This window comes from Melanostigma gelatinosum (genome assembly GCF_949748355.1).
Source record: "Melanostigma gelatinosum genome assembly, chromosome: 5".
Taxonomy (NCBI): domain Eukaryota; kingdom Metazoa; phylum Chordata; class Actinopteri; order Perciformes; family Zoarcidae; genus Melanostigma; species Melanostigma gelatinosum.
This window is the reverse complement of record NC_136638.1, coordinates 18,742,510-18,763,077: the sequence shown is the minus strand read 5'-3', so window position 1 is coordinate 18,763,077 and position 20,568 is coordinate 18,742,510. Positions and strand designations below refer to the sequence as shown.

At 42.2% G+C, this 20,568-nt stretch overlaps 2 protein-coding genes across 3 annotated transcripts; one reads left to right on the top strand and one right to left on the bottom strand.

Moving 5' to 3' along the window:
- Positions 1 to 5,483: 5,483 nt before the first annotated feature.
- On the top strand, positions 5,484 to 15,115 carry scyl1 (SCY1-like, kinase-like 1). Of its 2 annotated transcripts, none has more exons than XM_079268943.1 (18): positions 5,484 to 5,648; positions 6,530 to 6,670; positions 7,617 to 7,739; positions 7,833 to 8,059; positions 8,460 to 8,550; positions 8,827 to 8,982; positions 9,199 to 9,357; positions 9,536 to 9,643; positions 9,911 to 10,024; positions 10,139 to 10,294; positions 10,417 to 10,605; positions 10,754 to 10,829; positions 10,931 to 11,128; positions 11,294 to 11,442; positions 11,520 to 11,603; positions 12,608 to 12,928; positions 13,504 to 13,582; positions 13,672 to 15,115. In XM_079268943.1, the coding sequence occupies exons 1-18, from the start codon at positions 5,541 to 5,543 to the stop codon at positions 13,794 to 13,796; spliced, it is 2,604 nt and encodes an 867-aa protein (XP_079125069.1). In that variant the 5' UTR covers positions 5,484 to 5,540; the 3' UTR covers positions 13,797 to 15,115. The 2 variants fall into 2 exon arrangements, with proteins under 2 accessions (XP_079125069.1, XP_079125070.1); XM_079268944.1 differs by lacking the exon at positions 5,484 to 5,648 and adding an exon at positions 5,793 to 5,836 and having other exon boundaries at positions 13,672 to 15,114.
- A 789-nt stretch (positions 15,116 to 15,904) lies between these two features.
- On the bottom strand, positions 15,905 to 20,035 carry LOC306777710 (phospholipase A and acyltransferase 3-like). The gene is made up of 5 exons (XM_079268945.1): positions 19,941 to 20,035; positions 18,883 to 18,943; positions 18,463 to 18,571; positions 18,074 to 18,342; positions 15,905 to 17,742 (listed from the first exon to the last, which is right to left on the bottom strand). Exons 2-5 carry the CDS (start codon positions 18,895 to 18,897, stop codon positions 17,632 to 17,634), a joined length of 504 nt encoding a protein of 167 aa, XP_079125071.1. The 5' UTR covers positions 18,898 to 18,943; positions 19,941 to 20,035; the 3' UTR covers positions 15,905 to 17,631.
- Between the last annotated feature and the right edge of the window lie 533 nt (positions 20,036 to 20,568).

Below are 20,568 nucleotides of genomic sequence, written 5' to 3'. Positions count from 1 at the left end.
CACTTATTCCAGAAGCAATTGTTTTGGAACAAAATTTCTCGCACAGCTCTCTTCCTCTTTTCAGGCAAGCCGTGTAACGCGTTGTGTACCGTGGTCGCCCCTCCTGTTGTGCGCTGACTAGAGTGTGGTGGTGTCTGCTGTGATGAATGCCTTGGTAGTGTGCTGGCGAGAGGAACATCTTTTCGGACTTCTCTACTCCACTGCGCTCACAACTAGTTCCCCAAGCCGGAGGGAGAGGCAGTCCATTTGTTGTTCGATAGGTCCTCCTGAAAGAAGCTTTCGGCATTGGAGTGTGAGAGTGGATGGTCTCCTGTCTGGCCCGTTGATGCGCGTATACTGCAACCTTCAGTACTTCAGCGTCACACCATTGGTACAGATCAGCTACATCTACCTCTTAACCTCAGCAGTGAGTTAATGCATGAAATGTACATGTGGGTGTAACTATCCTGTACATTAACTCTTCGTTGCCTACACTGTTTAGTATATTAATTTTTGCCTTCAGAAGAAAATGTTTTGAAATGGTTGATCCTAGTTTGTCAAAAAAGAAAATCTTGGAGGGTTAGGGGAGGGGGCATTTAAAACGTGTTTCGAGTTTTTCTTTCCACAGGCCTGGCCCCCTAAAGCGGATCAACGAAAGAATCCCCCCATCCTAACCGCTCGATACACGTTGAACTCATCTTAAATATTATAGCGCTGTGGATCGGGATCATTCGCACCCATTGCGGTTTAAAGAAATGTAGGAAGGTATTTGGTATTGTTCAATAAATCCATTAGATTCTTTATTGATTCTACCCTTTTTGGAACTTTTTGTAAACTGGGTTTCATGCTCGTCATTTGGGAAATGGGAGGGTGGGGTTGTGGGGCGTTAATCCGTCTCTTCCCTAGACTTCACAGCGCTGTTACCCAACACAAAAAGGCTTGAATAGGAAACCTCCAGGTGCACCCAACAAGATTCAAGTGGACTCGTTGCCTCGCAGGATAGCAACTTCAAAACTAGTCCCCTGGTGTAGCAAGAAGCTCTGTTTTCCTGAGAGTGCGGTAACAAGTCTCTTTACTAGAAGTCATTGTAATTCTGTACAGGCTTCACATTGCTTTGTTGTGTTGGGAGGGGCTTGTTTATTTGTGACTCTTGCAGATTAAGTTATATGGCCCGCCCTCGAAAAATCTACATTCAAGTCCACGTCTACAGTTCCTAAGGACGGAATCCGCTGCGTTCAGGCCTGCGGTATTTAAATGTTCTGGAAAATATCTAAAATCTTTTTATGAATTTTATTCGTAGTGATAGTTGTGTCGTTATTATGAGAGTAATGAAAGTAAATTCTCTTGTAGTTCTGTACTGCATCATTGGCGGGGTATTGTGGGGAGTGGCTTTTTCCTTTGCATTTTTCAGTGTGCTGTGTCCTGTGCGCTTTCCAATACCCGAGACCACCAGGAATTCTCCTAACTCATTGTTTGTACAAGTTTCCTTGCGCATCGAGCATCACGTAAGGTCACTGAATGTGTTCACATTTCTCTTAACATTCATTGTCTGGCTAAATACCATCATTGCAATTCCTTTGCAATTAGTTACTATACCTTGTATTGACAATACAATGAGTGAACTATCTGTAAAGGATTTTCTTATTGCGTAATAAATGCATAGCTTGTTGTGATTTGAATACAGTTTTGGTATGCATTTGTTCTTCTTTGGTGCTTGTGTGGGGGAGCTTTTCTTGTGCTTTTTCAGGTATGACTAAAGCTTGGAGCTTGGTAGAGCACGGATGTGACAGGGCTTGAATGGCATCCTTTTCAAAGTGGAAATGGAAGGCAGATAAGTTGAATCCATCAGATATTGATGTTGGAAAGCAGAAAATTCTCAACCCGAGGGGTTCTTATCTTGATTGGGCTCAACTGCCCTCATTTTTCTTTAATGAAAGCAACTTGCTATACATGACAGTAGAAATAGCACCGTTGTGCTTTCTTAACAAGAGTCTTGCGATAACGGGAAGATTTGATGTACACTCATTGACTCTGATGTTATCTGCAGTAAAGCATTTGGGTAAGGATAACAATAGTCAGTTCTACGATACTGTGAGGGGGGGGGGGGGGGGGTTGGTCTCTCTTTACTGCCTCTTTGATCTTACAGAAGTGTCCAAAGGAAGAATGCAGTCTCCCTTGGACAACACAGGAATCACCCTGCCCTTTGAAATCAACCAACACGCAGTTTGAACAAATGGAGTCAGGTTGTCTTTGTGTGTAGTCTGGAACAATTAGCCCTCAGCTACTCGCCCTTGTGCAACTGTGCAAGTGGCAGGTTGATCATAGAAAATTACTTTGCAGTCGCGCAACTGTGCGAAGTTTTCCAAATGTAAGTAGCTGAGGAACGCTGTGCATTGTGCAGTTTTAATTTGGTCTGAAATGCAGCAGTGCAAAGGTATTGCTTTAGTGTTCTGTTGTGTTTTGGTTGGGTGTATCCCTACACTTCTCTTCACAGACATCAGGTGCACGACTGGTTCAAGCTCGAGTGAAGTCCTCTAACCTGGAGCGTGTAGTAAGATGTTGGCTTAACTTGTCAAAATAAACTGCAATGTTGTAGTTGACAAAATGACATCTTGGAACTGGCTATTTTAACCTCAAATCATCAGCAACAAGAATGCTTTACTAGCATATTCTCTTTGGCCATGGGGCCCTACTGCTTTGCATCTTCAACCATAAGATGAGTAGAACTCGAATCTTTGAGTGTGGTGGGTGTTGTGTAGATCACTCTGTTTCAGATCATTTTCGTCTGTCCACCCCGATCTCGCCTGCCTCTGAATGCAAAGCCATCTGTGGAAGCTGTCCTCAAATATGAGTGTGGTCCCTGAATGACGTACCAGCCCCCCTGTGCGCTTGAGCTTAAATCTGATCCCCCGGCGTCCTTCGCAGAAGCCCCGCTCTGTGTGTTTGTGCCTCTTTTTCTTTCCCCTTTTTGGTTTCTCAGGTCAAAATTTCCCTAACATTGTCTTAAATTGTCATCCGGGATGGCCTAACCTGTGATGGAACACTGAGAATCCACTCTCATTAAGATCAAGAGCTGCAAGCTTGTCTCACATACACTGCATCACTTCAGTCTCATGGGTGCAAAGTTAAGTAATTTTGGTTCCCTTGATTTTTCTTTAACATACCATGGCTTTAATGTGTACCTCAACATGTTGCATGCACATCGCCTCTGCATAACATTATATTCGTAACACAACCTACTGTTCATGAAGTCGTTGTCAAACATTGCAGTAGTATTTGGTCGGGGGGGGGGGACAACATTCTTCTCTCCCTTTCAGATTTCTCGTTCAGCTTAAGTTGATACTGAGCCAGGCAACTCCGCGGGGAGTCTTGGTGTGATTTGGTACAGCCCGCCTCTAGGATACGCTCTTAATGCATCACTGAATAGCTGTGGTAAATGCTGCTGCGCCAGTCGCGGTAATCAATAACCGTATTGACATAATTTGTCATATTGACAGAAAATTGGTGTGGGGGGGTTCTGTTGGGGGGGTGGGGGCAGGGCTTAAATTGTGTGTTTTTCCATTACAGCAGTAAACTTCACTGTCCGTATGACCAGCAAGTCCAGCTGAATGTCAAAGGGAAAAACGTTTCACCGGGGACACTGGTATCGTGGCTTTGTTAACCTGGATAAAGTGATGTGGATTCAGTGTTGTACCAATGCTTTGTCGTGGGTAATGCTGGGGATTGGGGAAACAAGTGTCTTGTCTTCTAGTTTCAGCCTCGTGACCAAGAGAAATCCCATGTGGTGACAGCAAAATATAGCAGCCAGGTGTTTAGTGGTTTTCTTTTCCTGGAGGAACAAACTGCTTCTGTTTTTTGTTCCTCCAGGTTTTGCTTTTACCCGTAATACAGCAACAACAAAAAAGCAAAAGACTCCGGTGGTGGCACTCCTGACTTGTTCAGGACAGGGTTCAAGCCCCTGCGGTGTCTTGCTTTATAGTATGCTGTGTGGGGGAAACTGATGTAGCTATTCAAATACCTTTTCATGTTCTACTATTGAAGTCAATTTAAGATGAATTAAAATATAGGGGACCTGGCATCAAAAAGAGTTTAAGTATGTAGAGCTAGCAATTTTACTGTTCCACACTAAATTTATTATGCAAAATAACTGCACAAAAGTTCATGACCTAAGACTGACACAGACTAACAAGAAGAAATGGGACAGTTATAATTTAAACATGTTTGAAATGTATTTTGTGCCAAGTGTTTTTAATGTTTAAACCAATAAAACTCCTGTTACTCTGGCTTACAATTTGACGTTCACTCTTATTTTCTGGTTTAACTATCTGAGCCTAAGGGGTTTGACAAATGAAGAGGACCTGGTCCACGTGAAGACATGTCAGCGCATGCTCCAATCAACATACTCTGGGTGTTGTGTACAAATGTCAAATTCATAAATAAGTACACGCCTTATATTCTCTTTGGCTCTGCATCGGCCTCTGAATGGTATGACTGAAAAAGGTATAAAGTTGACATGTCTGAGTACCAAAAGGGTCTTAAAAGCTAGATGTGTTTTTGTTCACTGCAGAAATCCTGATGCCAACATGTTGCATAGATGTTATTGGTCTAACTGGAGTTATATTATAAGCATCTAAGTCTCAACTCTGTCAAGTGTGGTGATGTGAGTTGTATTAGGACACTTGCTTCCAGGGGTTGGGGACAGTGGAGTGATCATTTCCTGACGCAATACAATATATGAAATTTGTTTTAATTATGCTCAAATGACAAAAAAATAAATATATAAAATAAAGTTGCCACGATGAGTCACCAGAGCAGCTTTGTTCATTGTAACCCATCTGTGTTTAAGCTAGAGTAAAGTAAAACATGAGATGCAAACGTATGACTAAAATTCAAACACTACCATGGTAAATACTTCCATATTTCTGTTGAATCTCCACTACTTCACTCTGGTTGCTGTGTTACTGTCTCAGTTCACCTAGTCCACCTTGGGGACGTCATTGCTAACACGCTATCTAGACTGAATCTATCATGTCATAATAGATTTCCTTATGGGTCAACACTAAAGTGATCTAAGGCCATTTAAATATTTCTGGGGCTGTGTTGACTCCGTTTATGGCAACAAACTGACAAACAATCAATAAGGGACCGTTGTGGTCATTTCTAAATATAATTTAATGGTGACATGAACTTCCAAAGTGTAGGCATTTATTTTTGTTCATAAATACAGAACACCTGTTCAGTCCTCCAAAGAGCAATAATATCTAAAAGGATAATTTGCATGAGGTCATGTTGTGACTCACCGACAAAAAATGCGTCGATATAATTTCAGATTGTGACGTTACTAGAAAATATATATTTATTTATATATCTAAATGCAGTTGTTCGTTACCATGCCGTCAGTGATTCATTTTAACCTACTGCGGAACCAATGTGCAGAAACGAAGTTTTACCCGGAGCCAGTTTACTTCCGTGCTAGTTGCTAGCTAGCTGGCGTCCTATAGCTCTCTAGCTAGCAGTCTGTTTAGTGTGTTTGATGCGGTGTGTGGAGGAGGCAAGAGGAGATGTGGTCCTTTTTTGCTAGGGATCCTGTCAAAGACTTTGCTTATGAAATTCTGCCAGACATCCAAGAGAAGTCTGGAATATGGAGTCTCCATCGGGGCAAGCGAAAGGTAGAAAGAGGCAAACCGCCACTCACGGTTAGCCGTTAGCCTCTTTATGGAGGCCTGCCACTTGGCCGGCTAGCTAGCGTCTGTTTGCTTCTTTGATTTAGACCTTTAGATACGATGCCCGGTGTAATATTCTCGTATCTACATCTCAGCTCTGCTCGTATCTTCCTCCTCGTTCTCGCTGAATCAATGTCAGTGCTCATTTATTTTATTTTCTTGCTCTGAGCATCGTTACCTTTCGCTAACGAAGTGGGTCAACGCTTTGTTTACTGTGATTAGACCGACACGTCTTTTCTCGCCACGTCACCTCATTTTTAAGCAGAGTTTAGTTACTGTTATTGAAACGTTTTCATGCTAATGTTTTATCACATAAATAAAGATACCGTCCCTCATCACCGACAGCAACTCGCATAACTAAAATGATTATCGTTGAGCAGCTCTATTTGGACTTTTAAGTGTCATCATCACTGCATGACCAGGGAAAGACAACCAAGCACCTGCTTCCTGTTTTAAGATAAGATAAGATAAGATAATCCTTTATTATTATTATTACATTTACAGGATTGCAGCATAATAGAGGATAGTGCAAACAAGCGACATAGTAAAAACAAGATCAAAACAAGTATTATAAATAAGTAATAAACAGTAAAGAATATTAACTAAGTAAAAAGTAAAACATCCACAATAACTAAAATATATCAAAAAATACTATACATACAGACACAATACATTTTTTTGTGTATTAATATTAAACAGATTTTTAGAGTTGGAATTTATGTTTGATGTGATTACAAATCATATATTGTAAATATTGTAATGTCTTAATGATCACAAATCACTGAACCCGTGTGATCAAGTAATTTTACCCAAATCTGCATCCTCAGACCAATGGAGAGCCAGTGTCGGTGTTTATCTACGAGCTGGCTCAGGGAACAGAGCAGCAGACCCAGCTGGCCAAGGCTGCCTTCAAGCGGATGAAGACCCTGCGGCACCCGAACATCCTGGCTTATGTGGATGGATTGGAGGTGTGTTTGTGTATTTTGCATCTGGTAGCTCTACACACACAATGCCATTGTTTAAAGTGTTCAGAGGACAATGTCACTCAGCTTGCTCAATGTATCTGTCATATTATTAGTGTCTCATCTCGGCCATCTTGCTTTTCTTTGCATGTTTACGTTCAGATAGAGGTGAGTGTGAATAGGCCAATGTAGGCCTTTTAATATTTGTAGTGAGTAGTGTACTACATAACATAAGCAGATTCTTACTCTGTTTTATCAGTTTTGTGTTCCTAACGAGATCATAAAACACCCTAACGAACTATGCTGTACTCTCTCATTACAATCACACACATGAAATTGGTGCATCTGTTGCATGTCTCGCCAAAAGTATGAATTGAAAATCTAATTCATCAAGCAAAATGGGACAGTTGCTTGTCTGCCTTTGTTGGTTGCACATTCATAATTCTGCGGAGGCTTATCATTCAATATAACCTCCTAGTTTAGTATAATTCCTGCCATAAATTCCTTTTAAATGCTTCTGTGCTGTGCTTCTCTCACAGTTTAGTAGGTCTGGGTAATAATTCAGTATTAACATTTACTGCCTTTTAATCTGTGGTGATGAAACAATGTTTATTATGAAATAAGGGTTTTGCGATATACTGGTATTGATGATAAGAGTTGTATAAAAAAATAAATTTTGATATCGTGTTAATAATACACATTCGATTATACTGAGTTAATAATCGAGGGCCTTCCAAGTCATACTGTTATGGTTACAGACTGATAGCGTTATTATTATTATAATTTTTTATTTATCATATTTTATAGATATCGTGATAACATTATTTTGGTCACTATGATCATGTTGTGAATATCTGATATTGTGACAGCCCTCTATGAAACATTGTTGAATAACATTAAATAACAAGCAACAGAGTTTGTTTGTTTTTTTAAACTTGTGGTCGTTTCACAGACAGAGAAGAGCCTGTACCTGGTTACTGAGCAGGTGACACCGTTGGCAGTCCACCTGAAGGCCCAGGCAGAGAAGGGGGGATCTGGGGAGCTGGAGGTCTCCTGGGGACTGCACCAGATAGTGGTGAGGATAGGAGAGAGTGCCATCGGATACTCTTAGGGAAGCCATTTCTCCGTAAGCCCTTACGCCACTTCTTCCATTTGCCTCCTCCCACAGAAAGCTCTGAGTTTCCTGGTCAATGACTGCCACCTGCTCCATAACAACGTGGGTGTGTCCGCTGTTTTTGTGGATCGAGCTGGGGAGTGGAAGCTGGGGGCCCTCGATCATGTGTCCCCTGAGCAGGGTGACCCAAGTGGGGTCTCACTCCCCACCCCAAAGGCTGTTTACCCAGACATGGAGAGATATGATCCACCAGAGATGTCCAATAGCAGTGGAGAGAAATGGTGAGAGAAGGGTGGGACAGAATAATAATAATAATAATGTTTTAGAAGAAGAATTTATTCTATCTTTATCCCTTTAAGGGGGAAATTTTTCTCTGCATTTGACCCATCCCTGTATATAGGGAGCAGTGGGCTGCCAATGACAGGCGCCCGGGGAGCCGGGGGTTCAGTGTATTGCTCAGGTACACTTTGACACGTCCCAGTCGGGGATCGAACCGTTGACCTTCCGGTTCCCAGACGACCTCTTAACCAACTGTCATCTTCTTTACAGGAAGAAACGTGGAGCAGCAATAGGAATATTTGGACAAAGTAGAAATGAAAGAAAGAAGAGATTCAGAATAGGACTCACTGCCTAGTTTTTTGTGGATAGGTTTGTATTGAACTGTATGCGTGTTTGTTTTAGGGCAGGGGAGGTGTGGCGGCTAGGCTGCCTGATCTGGGAGGTGTTCAACGGGCCACTGCCTCGCACGTCCTCCCTTCGTTCACTGGGAAAGGTACGACACCCCCACAGTTTGTGTTATTACCGCATTATTGTCATTGATTCCATGGCATGTTGATATTCTACAGATGCTTCCTGTTGTAGTTATAGGTATTAAAATGTGCTTTGGTGAGGACAAATATAATTCTATTGTTCAGCATTTTCTAAAAATTAGAAATACTGGAAATAGGACATATAGATGAGTCTGTTCAGATATTCTGCTCATGTAAAGAAGAAGCATTCTCAATTTGAACTTGTTCACAGTCTTGTGTTCTCTCCTGTGTGCCCACAGATCCCCAAGGCCCTGGTCCCTCATTACTGTGAGCTGGTGGGGGCCAACCCCCGAGCTCGGCCCAACCCGGCCCGCTTTCTCCAGAACTGTAGAGCCACCGGGGGATTTCTCAGCAACAGCTTTGTGGAGAGCAACCTTTTCCTGGAGGAGATACAGGTCCACAGACTTTCATAAAGACATGTATAACACTGGTGTTTGTATTAGTGTTTGAATCGAACCTCAACAGTAAACAAATCAAGTTCTAGTGGAACTATCATGGGACGCATCGTATAATTTGATGAAGTAATTACCAGCGAGTAGCATCGTAAAAATGTATGATAACTGGTGATAAGACAATAGATTAGCGTATATTCAAACTGCCTCTCTCTCCAGATCAAGGAGCCGGCTGAGAAGCAGCAGTTCTTCCAGGATCTGAGTGACAATCTGGACTCCTTCCCTGAAGACTTTTGCAAACATAAGGTCCTTCCTCAGCTGCTCACCGCCTTTGAGTTTGGCAATGCAGGCGCTGTAGTCCTCACACCGCTCTTCAAGGTGAATCTTTCAACTTTCACACCTTGAATATCAGACCGTATACTCCAGCATCTCCAAGCGTCTCTGATCATTTTCACAGTAAAACATTGTTACTGGTATTATTCTCTTGTCATTTGCAAGTTATTCTTCGATCCTCTTTTGTTTTTAAATCCCTCATGTCTTTCTGTTCGTCCGCTAGGTGGGGAAGTTCCTGTCGGCTGAAGAGTACCAACAGAAGATCATCCCTGTTATCGTGAAGATGTTCTCCTCCACAGACAGAGCCATGAGGATACGACTGCTGCAGCAGGTATGTGAGGCCTTTTCCATCTAGCCACTGACAACGTCCTGCAGCGATACGGTGGACATGTTGGTTGTGTTGTTCCATCCAGCACGAATACAAGACTTTGCAGCTCGAGAGCACGGGAAGAACATTCAGTTCAAAGTAGGATGAAATATCAGAAACAGCAGTAAATGATATCCCTGTTTGCCATTTTTTAAGCCTGTGTTAAAGGTTTTAAACATTTATCTGCTCTAACATTGTTTCTTGTCTCTGTCCATGTCTCTCGTGTTTCAGATGGAGCAGTTCATTCAGTATCTGAATGATGCAGCAGTCAATTCCCAGATTTTCCCTCACGTCGTTCACGGCTTCACAGATACCAACCCTGCCATCAGAGAACAGACTGTCAAGGTAGTTTGCATGTTTTGAACAAAACCACAAAGCAGGAGGTGTTAGTACTGTGTACAGGATGTTGTCGGCCTCCTGTGCCATCACTCTTCTCTGTTTCTCCGTATCACCCTCCAGTCCATGTTGCTGATGGCTCCCAAGCTGAATGAGAGCAACCTGAACCAGGAGCTGATGCGCCACTTTGCCCGACTGCAGGCCAGAGACGAACAAGGCCCGATCCGGTGCAACACCACCGTCTGCCTGGGCAAGATCGCCTCCTACCTCAACGCGGGGGTAGAGTACACCCACACCGCTGTGCAACACTTAAGTCATTTAATGCCCAAAAAACCACTTGAACCAAAGTTCAGTGAAGATTCCGTTCAAACCCAAGAATTTGTTCATCGCTCTCTTCACAGACTCGACAACGTGTTCTGATTTCTGCATTTTCACGAGCAACTAAAGATCCCTTCCCGGCTTCACGCTCCGCCGGCGTACTGGGCTTCGCCGCCACACACAACTTCTACGGCATAACAGAGATTGCCGCCCGCATCCTCCCTACCCTCTGCGCCGTTACTGTTGACCCGGATAAGAGCGTCAGAGACCAGGTACACATGACTGATGGAGATTGGTGACAACATGGTGTTTCTTATGGCTTTTTACGTCCCTACAACCACAGTGTCTATAATATCTTTGATCAACTTGCTGATGTATTTCTGCTGACAGTGTTGTCTCTTGCCTTTCTTTCTCTGTCAGGCATTCAAAGCCATCAAGAGTTTCCTTTCCAAGCTGGAGACCGTGTCAGAAGACCCCACCAAGCTGGCGGATATAGGTATGTAGCACACTGCGCTGAGCTGCAGAGTCTGCTCTCTACTTTAATGTGTCATTCAGCAAGGAAACCAGTGTGTAACTTGAAACTGTCTCGTCCTGCAGAAAAGGATGTAGCGTCCTGTGCTCAGCCTGCAGGTGCGTCTTCCAGCTGGGCCGGCTGGGCTGTGACTGGCATGTCCACGATAACTTCTAAGCTGATCCGCAACGCTCCGGGGACGGAGGGCAGCGCAGCAGCTGAGGACAGCGAGCCCGCCAATGCCACCAGCCCTACCAGTGCCACAGATGGAGCACCTGCACCTGGTAAGGTTATCACTTTTGATTTGGAGCGTTTTTAAAAGGAGCATCAAAGTCGATGCAGCAGAGATATTGTCTGACACATTCTTCTTATTTGTCAAAACCTTCCCCTTTAAGAAGTCCTTAATATGTTATCTGAAACCATATCTCTTGGTTTTCTTTCTTTCGCAGGTTCTGAAGAGAAAACTCCTGAAGCCCCTGTGACTGACCACGCTGCCTCCAGCCATGCCAACCAATCACAGGCTCATGAACTAACGGTCAATGATGAGGAGCCAATAGGAGACCGCTGGGATGAAGAGGAGGACTGGGGAAGTTTGGAGGTAAGATTTCACCACTTTTGACTGAAAAACGAATTGTGTTTTGTATTATCTGTAATTGTAATTTCTGTCTCCGATAGGCGCCAGAGAAAACTCTCACTGAGCCAGATGACTGGAACACTGACTGGATGGCATCATCCAAAAAGAAAGCCAGTGACAAAGGAGTATGAGCCCTTTAATCTTTGTCCATGATACAATACTATCTTTAGTGCTAATACGACTACTTCCAACGCTACTAACACCACTGGAATCAGTATATCGTGTGTGTGGGGAAACCATTTTATTATTTATTATCCAATAAGCATAAAAACAGATACAAACAGTTACAAACCGAATCACACTACTAATAACAAAAGAAACCTATATATAAAATCAAATGTGAGATCCAATCCGAGCCACCCAGAAGGCTGGTCTGCCTCCTCGGTGGCCAGCAGAAGAGCTGAAATTCCCCAGAGCTTCAAACCCTTTGTCCCCCCAGAGTTACATTCCTCAGCTCATCGATCAGCTCAATGATTGGCTGAAGTCCAAGAAGCCCCACCTGGGCCTATGCCCCATTGTCCTGACGTTAACACCTCTCCCAGCCACTTTCACACAACCCCCGCTCCAGCACATTCCTCAAACCCCCTCTCACAGACACTTAATGCATGAAATGACCAGACTCCTACAAGTAAATGTACTGTATCACATTCTATCCACAGTTAGGAGCGCTTTAAAACTTAAATTCCTCACATTAACACGCGCTCAAGAGTATTTCATGTTTTTCTTATTCAACATGCAACATGTCACTAAATACAAATACGTGTCTTTAAAAAGGCGGCTGCTAAAAACTGGTTAAGTGAGACAACAAAATGTCATCACACTAAACACTAGTCCGCCTTAATAAGCTTAGCGGTGGTGACATGAAGTCACGTGACGTTGGTTGCCTAACGTTAGTCCATTGCTTCTTAGGATTGTATTTATGCTTCAAAATTCAGTGTTGTCATCTTTTGTTCTTTCCCCGTCAGTTTGTGATCTGACACACCTGACTGTAAGATTGCGTGGTGTCCAAGAACGTTGTTGTCATCGTTTTCTATGTAGATAAAAAAAATTTTTTTTAAATAAGTTGTTTTAAAATAAATATTACTCCAATTAGTCTCCATCTCAAGCATCAATCTTTCCCCGTGTCCAGGTGGGCCGGGCGTCCTCCTCCATGGCGGGGAAGAAGCAGAGCGCTGACTGGAGCAGCTCAGGCTGGGACGCAGACGACAGCTGGTCCAACGAGAAGGAAGGGCCGGGTCAGAGCTCTGCGGGCGAGGAAGGCTGGGGCAACGACTGGGGGGAGGACACGGACACAACCCTGGCCAATGCGACGCTCCCCCTGCCAGAGGGAGTGCGGTTAGCCAGCGAGTACAACTGGGACGGCAGCAGCTCGGCCACCAAGGCGGCCAGTCAGAATGATCTGTTCGCCAGCGTGTCCCAGAGAAACACAGCCGGCACTGCTGCCACCGCGGTGAGGGAGGAGGGAGGGGGAGGGGGGAGGGAGGCAAACACACAGAGGAGCGAGAGAGAGACAGAATAAAGTGGTGTTGATTGGATCATTCTGAATGTTGGTGATATCAGATGTATTTATAGAGGTGAAGAAGATATTAAACAGAAACTATTGAATGATATGGAAGATTCAACCACCTGCTTTAAAGTAATAGTTTGACTTTTTGTAATACACTTTCTTGCTTAGCGTTAGCTCGTGTCTGTACAGTGAATATGAAGCTAGAATCTGCAAGCAGTTCGCTTAGCTTACAGTCAAGACTGGTAATAAACTGTCCAAAGGTTAAAATAATTCACCTACCAGCACCTCTTTAGGTCACAACTTGACATGTTGCATCCCATTTGTCTAATCTCTACAACAAGCTAAGTGTGAATACAACAAGCTGTGGTTTCACAGGGAGTAGCATGCTGAAACGTTTTAAGGTAATAAGACTGCACTCACTTGATGAGATGTAGGTCAAGAAATCTTGATGAAATGAGGACTATCATGACAGTACAAGCATTTCAGTATAGTGACGCATGTATTTCTCTGCTTGTCAGACTGGGGAAGGCTGGACTGCAGAGGCAACAGGCGACTGGGGAGCTGAAGAGAGCTGGGAGTCAGTGGATGGGAACCAGGGTAAGTCTCTCAGCTGGCCTCCCTCATCAGAAATATGAACCTTTTTTTTACTTCTCATGTACTGTATGCCTGTCCTCTTTGTCAACCAGGTATCAGCAAGGCCGAGCTTTCCAAGAAGAAACGGGAGGAGAGGAGGAAAGAGCTGGAGGCGAAACGGGCAGAGCGCAAAGCTGCTAAAGGTCCTCTTAAACTGGGCGCACGCAAGCTGGACTGACTGGGATGCAAAGAAAGATGTGAGGGTTGTGTTGGAGAGGGAGGAACATGGACCACAGTGACTGGACCCAGAGCAGTAGATGGAGGCTTGACATTCCACAAACAAAGGACCAGAAAGAACAGTCAGAAGGAAACATTACTGTTGGTTAGTACAGGAGATGACCATCAGCTCTGGGATTCCCTGTTTTTCTTCATTCACGAACTGACAGATGGGTGAAGAAGCAACAATCCAGTCCTTTATGAATGCATCATTGTGGATGGCAGAGCTGAAACAAACAGACAGAAACGTGGAAAAGTACCACAGAGCAGCACTCCCTGCAGCCCGAGGGTTCCTTTGTTTTTTTTAAATACATAACATATAAAGTTGCAGTTGTAAAGTAAATGTATATAAATGCTGCATTATGTCTTAAAATGACAAAGAAATTACTACTTTTATTTTTAATTGAGAAATATACAATATACAACAATATTTCAGAATCAAACATGTATTATTATACTGAATGTTTTGCATCACGTACACACACACACACACACACACACAGTGGATATGAATGTTTTAGTTCAGCCGTCACTTACAGATTTAAGACTTTAAATCAATCCGTGCATGCACTTGTGTGTTTTTATGGCCTAACAAAAGGTTTCATGGCCCAGAATTACAAATATGTTGTGTTTACTTTGCACAATCAACACTGCATTTTGCTGTACTGGGCTGGCCTGATGGGGGACACGTTTGACTGGTTTCTGATCTGTTAACGTGTCACATGCACTGCAGACACATGATGGAAATAAGTAGTTAAATTGATGCTGGTGAACTGGTTTCAAGGGGAAATCAATATGTGTTTACATGCCTTTTTTCCTGTGTCCTGGTAGTGCTGTGGTGGAGGAGTTCATGAAATCCAATGAGTCATTTTTTAAAGTAATGGGTGTGGTCAGGGTAAAGGAGTTCCCTATAAAAGTTCCTTTAACTCTTTTCTTTGTGCCTTTATTTAATAGAACAGATCTGCTCTGTAGGATCACTTACAACAACTCAAGTTTAAACATCTCCCGCAAGCAGATTCTATGTTTTCATCAAACCTTTCAGTGTAACCCCCATATCTCCTGTCTGTGTTGGATATGGTATTGTTAGGCTTGGTGTTGCGTACCATGCAAGGAGCTCTGACTCAACCAGCAGCCGTCGCCTTTGGAGCTAATGTCCTGGTGTTCAGGTCAGGTAAGGAACTAAGCTGCGTTTAGTTCAGATTGACTCCAGACTGCAACCTTCCACTGATAATCCAAATCATGTAGCATGTGAGCTGTTCTAAAAATAAAGACAAGTTATAAAAATGTATGTTTCTTTTTTTAATTAAAACACTATAGACATCCTCCACAGTAAATGTATCAGCTAAAAATGTATTGAGTTGTCATCAGGAGGACATCCATCTCTGAGATGTCTGCCTCCACCACAAAACGGGTGAAAATGTCAACGACTTTTTCTTCAGTATAAAATATGACTGGGAAATATAGAAACCATTGCTGATTATCTATTCACCTCCATTGTATTGGGAACAGATTCTGGAGAGAGATACAATTTGAATTTCATTGATTTGCATTGAGGTGCAGACAGGCAGAAATCGATATTGTAAGCCTGCACAAATTAAACCCAAACTATCGAGATACTGTCGATGGATATACAGTGACTGGAAGTAACTGAGAAACAAAAGTCACCCCCAAAAATGCTGAGTGGTAGAGGTTAAACTGGTCATACGTAACAATATGCATATCTAACTTATGGTACAATAAAATGTGTTTACGTTGTGACTGTTTACTTCATTCAGTAAAATCCTTAAAAGCGGTAGAGATGGCCTGTGATGGACAGCAGACAGATATTATTATTAGAAAAATATTTCAAATAAGTAAAAATTCAGGGTGTAATATTAGGTGGTTTGTATATACAGAGCAGTATTATTGATATTATACTGCATCTAATACAATGCTTGGAGATTTGAAGGAGAAAAAAAGTGACGGCTGGAAATAAGTGAACAGTTAAAACCACGTTTAAATGTATAAAAATCGAACCTGAACTAAAGACAATTCTTCTTTCGTCAGAACAATAGCAAACAAATGTCAGAGGAAGACAGTGTGTTATTCATTAGAGATGTCATGAAACTGCAAGCCCAGGATCCCTCGTTTATTAAGGTGCTTTTACACTCAACAGAGGGCCTTAGTGCATTTGACACATTACATAGTTTTTCTTTTAGTACAAATTATATTATCTCAATTTGATTATTTAAAATACTCTTCCTATAGTAATATTATTTCTTCATAAGCAAATACTGCAACCACCAGGAACCACTTTCACGTCCTTCTCAATCCCATAAATATCAACGTTCACCTTCAAAATCTTCAGTTTGAATTAAAACATCAAAACATATTTCATCTTGGCAGCCTAATTAGGTACAATTTAGTTTGTTGTGCTCATATTTGCTGTCTGTAGAAATGTTAAGAAGTCTGAAAAATACAGGAACCAACCAGCTTTGTACTGTTAATTAACTAAAGAGGGCATGCGGGACACATGTAAGCAGTGGCGGCTGGTGGAAAATGTTCTAGGTAGGGCCGTCCTATCAATTTCAGCAAACTTCCCAGTATGATTTAATGCAAAAAAATGTAAGTATCAAACACGCATTATTACTTGGCAGTTAAATATTTAACATGTATTCCAACACGAAAACAATCAGTAAATAACACTTATATGATATAATATAATATAACATGTTTATTTATTGAGATGCCCCTATGGACCTTGTTATAGGAGGTAAAGATCAGGAGAAGTAAACATGAAGTGTAATGATGAATACTGATGTTAAATTAAGCTATGATGAGTTTTCAATGTTAATTTAACATCTCTATTACATGTTGATGCCTCCATGACCAAGTTAAGCAGATGAGACTGAGGACAGCTATGTAGAAGAAAAGATGTTGACTTTGCATAATATGTCGCTTGACCGAGTTCTCCATGTGTGTCCTGGTGTTCTCATGTTTCCTTATCTCCTCATCCCTCACTCCCGTAACTGTCCGTGCTGGATCCGTCCCCGTTGTTTTAAAAAGCTAAATAAATTATTAGCATAACGTCATGCAGCTAGCCAAACCTGTGGTGTACAGCTAGTAGTGAAGCTTTGCATGTACTGCTTCCCTTTCCCGCGAGTCTGCTGTCTGATTGTGAGGTCAGGCTGATCTGATATCAGCTCTTTGGCTGCAGAATCTCCTCAAAGTTCTCCTCTCAAACGGGTCTTGGAGGAGGAGTGCTCGCGCTGGCGCGGGCGCCTGTAGAGACTTCTCCTGACGAGAACGCGCAGCTGTGGGCCAGATCGTTCTGGCCCACAGCTGAATCAATTTGAGGGCGCTGATTGGCTAAATTGTATGTCACTCATTTATATCTTGAATCAGCAATTGGCTAAACTGCTTCATATCCCCGTCGCTTTTGGGCCAAAACGATCAGGCCCCCCAAGCTGCGCGTTCTCAGAGTGTCGTGAGAGAGCACACAGAGGGAGAGGACGAGCAGAAAAAGCATATATTTTGCGCAGATATCATATTTTACACACATTACTGGGTACATTCCATAGTTCAAAAACACAAATATTGACAATTTGTATAATTTATGATTATTATAATTGTTTTTTTTTTTGTGTGGCTCATGGTGGGGCCATGCCCCATGGCCCTCTATTGACCAGCCGCCACTGCATGCAAGTAAAGTAGGCAAGATAGTGAACGTTTTCTGTGAGTGATTGTTAATAAGTACAAGTTAGGCTTTGCCGGTGATCCGTTCATCGAGTCCCCGAACAGGCGACCCGGGACTTCAATCACTCTGTGTTCTTGTTTTCTTTTCTGCCGCCGCTCAACATATACACGAAACCCAGAACCACCGCTGCAACCCCACCGGCCACCAGGAGAGTTTCACCGGCCTTACGCACCTGCAGAGGGAAACAGACACCCTTTAGTTATTCACAACTCTGGGAAATGCATCACTCACATAATAGGACATTTTTCAGTACGACTGGAATTCCATTTTCTATTATAATATAATGGACAGCACAAATGTAGATTATGCTGTGAGGATTTATTTCAGGTCTCTATAGTAACTGACATAACTTTTACCTTGCCTGCTTCCAAAAAAGTTATGAATTGCTTATTCATAGAAATCTATTTGTGTCTTTATAGCCCATGTACAAACATTTGATTCCTTTCATGCATTTATGTTTTTTGTCCAAAACAATGTTCACCACCCCACACGGGTCCACTGACCTGACGGGACTCCGCCTTTCCGTAGCGCAGCTCGTTTGCAAAGTGCTCACAGTTGCCCCTGAAGACGCAGTAAGGCAGCTCATCGCCCACCATCGCACAGGCCTGCCTCACAATGACGTGAGCCGGGCGGGGCTTGTACTGCTTGTCCAGGCTGTTGTTAATTTTCCACTGGTTGCTTCCCACCACGTCCCACAGCTCCTCTTTCTTCACAATGGCCTTCTCAGCTATTACAGACATCATACTGTTGGCGCCCGCCCCCGGAACCTCAGCTATTTATGGAAAAGATGACAGAAAAAGGGGAGACACAGACATTACTTATGTGGGTTGATCCACTAAATATCGCAACATGTTTTGTCTTTGAGTTTTTTAAGTTTTGAGCTTAAACTCACAGGGTGGTGCCAAGTGGACAATGAAGCCATCGCCAACATACACAGCCCAGTGCTGATAGGAGCCCCGGAAGATCTCAATCAAGTCCCCGACCTCTGGTTTCTCATCATACTTGGATTACAACAAAAAAATGTTTGATTTTGCAACAGACTGTTTGGAAACAACTGCAGTACATTTGACCTGACTGGACTCTCTGTGGGTTAAACGAAGATAAGTTGAGACTTATATTGGGCTAAATAAAACATTTTTTGACTTGACTTGAAAACATTTAAATTCAATAAATTCAATGAAATGCTACATACAGCAGTACACACATGCTATACAAGTGGCATAATGACATGTAATTGCTATAATAGAACACAAAAACAGAAAAACTCTATAGTCCAATTTTCTATAATCTGATTAAGTGATCATTTCCTAACCAGTGTCGGGGCCATGTCAGTGTTTCTTTTGTCTGGTTTGGACCGGCTTGACTTTCAGCACCTGCAGGAGCAAATCACAGACCACATATTATCACACAACATAAGATATGGAGAAGAGTGAAATATACAGAAAGGTTTAAAAAAGAAAAGTAGTTCACTATCCCTTTGATACAGTTTTACTTGTTTGCTCGTGATTCATGTTAGCTCAAAGGTGTAACACATCATTTTAAGAATATAATTGCATGTAATGCTGTACTTATATTTTTATAATATAATGTTAATGTGCCATTTAGTATTGTGTGATCACTCATTGTAACTATAATAACAATCAGGCATACTGTCCTCACATGTGGATTATCAAGTACCCAGATGATGTGTGACATGTCATCATTACAGCTCATCTGTAAATACTAAATATATATATGCTCAGTTGCCAGTTTATTAGGTACACCTAAACTAATCTGACCTTCATGAACGTCATTAATAGCATAGTATAATTTTAGAGAGGCGCTTATTCAACTTTCACTTTTCATTTTGGAGGCTGTAGTTTGTGGTGCTGTTGACAGTTTCTGTTATTTAGTTTACCCTCATTGATATAAATGGGGTGGACAAAATAATAGAAACAACTGTAAAACGCCATTCAAGTCAACAGCACCACAAACTACAGCCTCCAAAATAATCATGAAGTTGAATCAGAAACTCTGTTCAAGTATATTATGTTATTATACCTTAACTTAGATATGTTATGTGCGTGCGCTTTAATAAAGATATTCTTGATCATTTAAATAACATCCGGCTGTAATGTAAACAATGTGTGTCTTTCGGTTCAGATTTTAACTTTCAGCAATCTGTTTCAACAAGCGAAACATGAAGGTACCCGAAAGCTAGTGATTAGCACGTCTGTGTCGACGTCACCCACAGGCCTTTAAAAGCCGCTGGTTTGAAGCCATAACGTCACATCATCGGTTATAAAACACTGTAGCATCACCAAAACACCGCCATTCTCTGACATTATACGGTTCACTTTGTTTAAATGTGTCAACGGTGCATCCACCTACCGTTAAAGACGATGTCCACCGCTCGTTTGAATATTATAGACCACGGAAAAAGAAACGACGTCAAAACTCAGCTTTACGCGATCAGCTGATTGTTGCTTTGTTTATCTGGAGCACGTGACCTTCAGAATAAAAGCCTCACCCAAACGTCAGAATTTACGCGGATGCTTCAGTAACAACACGTTAGTAACTAAATAATTGTAATGATAATAAAGGTAATAGTAGTTGTTTAAATACTAATAATAATTAGTTAGTAGTGATAGCTTGTGTTTAAACTGTTTAAGGACAGTGTTAATTGTATGGCATTCCGCTGACAGGTGTGTTCATTATTTTGTCCACTCTATATCTTTGAAGGGTAAATAGCAGAAACACCCCTGTATGATGGAATGCAATTCAACAGCACCTCAAGCTACACCCTCCAAAATGACCAAACATTTGAATCAACGCTTCTTTATATGCTTAATCTCAGTAGGAAAGTCAGTCTTTCCATATTGTGAATTTCTTTCATGATTTCAATCCAATTTTCGACTGAAGGTGGGTCGGTTTGTAGCCACTTACGAGTAATTGCTTTTTTTGCTGCCACCGTTAATATTTTCAGGAGGTATCTGTCATGTCCTGTTATTCCTTCTGG

Excerpts from the sequence above, each read along its gene's own strand:
- scyl1 (XM_079268943.1), top strand. The coding sequence starts at position 5,541 with ATGTGGTCCTTTTTTGCTAGGGATCCTGTCAAAGACTTTGCTTATGAA. Across the intron at positions 6,671-7,616 it reads CTTATGTGGATGGATTGGAG|ACAGAGAAGAGCCTGTACCT; the intron begins GTGTGTTTGTGT and ends GTCGTTTCACAG. Across the intron at positions 10,606-10,753 it reads ATAAGAGCGTCAGAGACCAG|GCATTCAAAGCCATCAAGAG; the intron begins GTACACATGACT and ends TTTCTCTGTCAG.
- LOC306777710 (XM_079268945.1), bottom strand. Across the intron at positions 18,343-18,462 it reads TGTCCACTTGGCACCACCCT|CTGAGGTTCCGGGGGCGGGC; the intron begins GTGAGTTTAAGC and ends TTCCATAAATAG. Across the intron at positions 17,743-18,073 it reads GAAAGGCGGAGTCCCGTCAG|GTGCGTAAGGCCGGTGAAAC; the intron begins GTCAGTGGACCC and ends TTCCCTCTGCAG.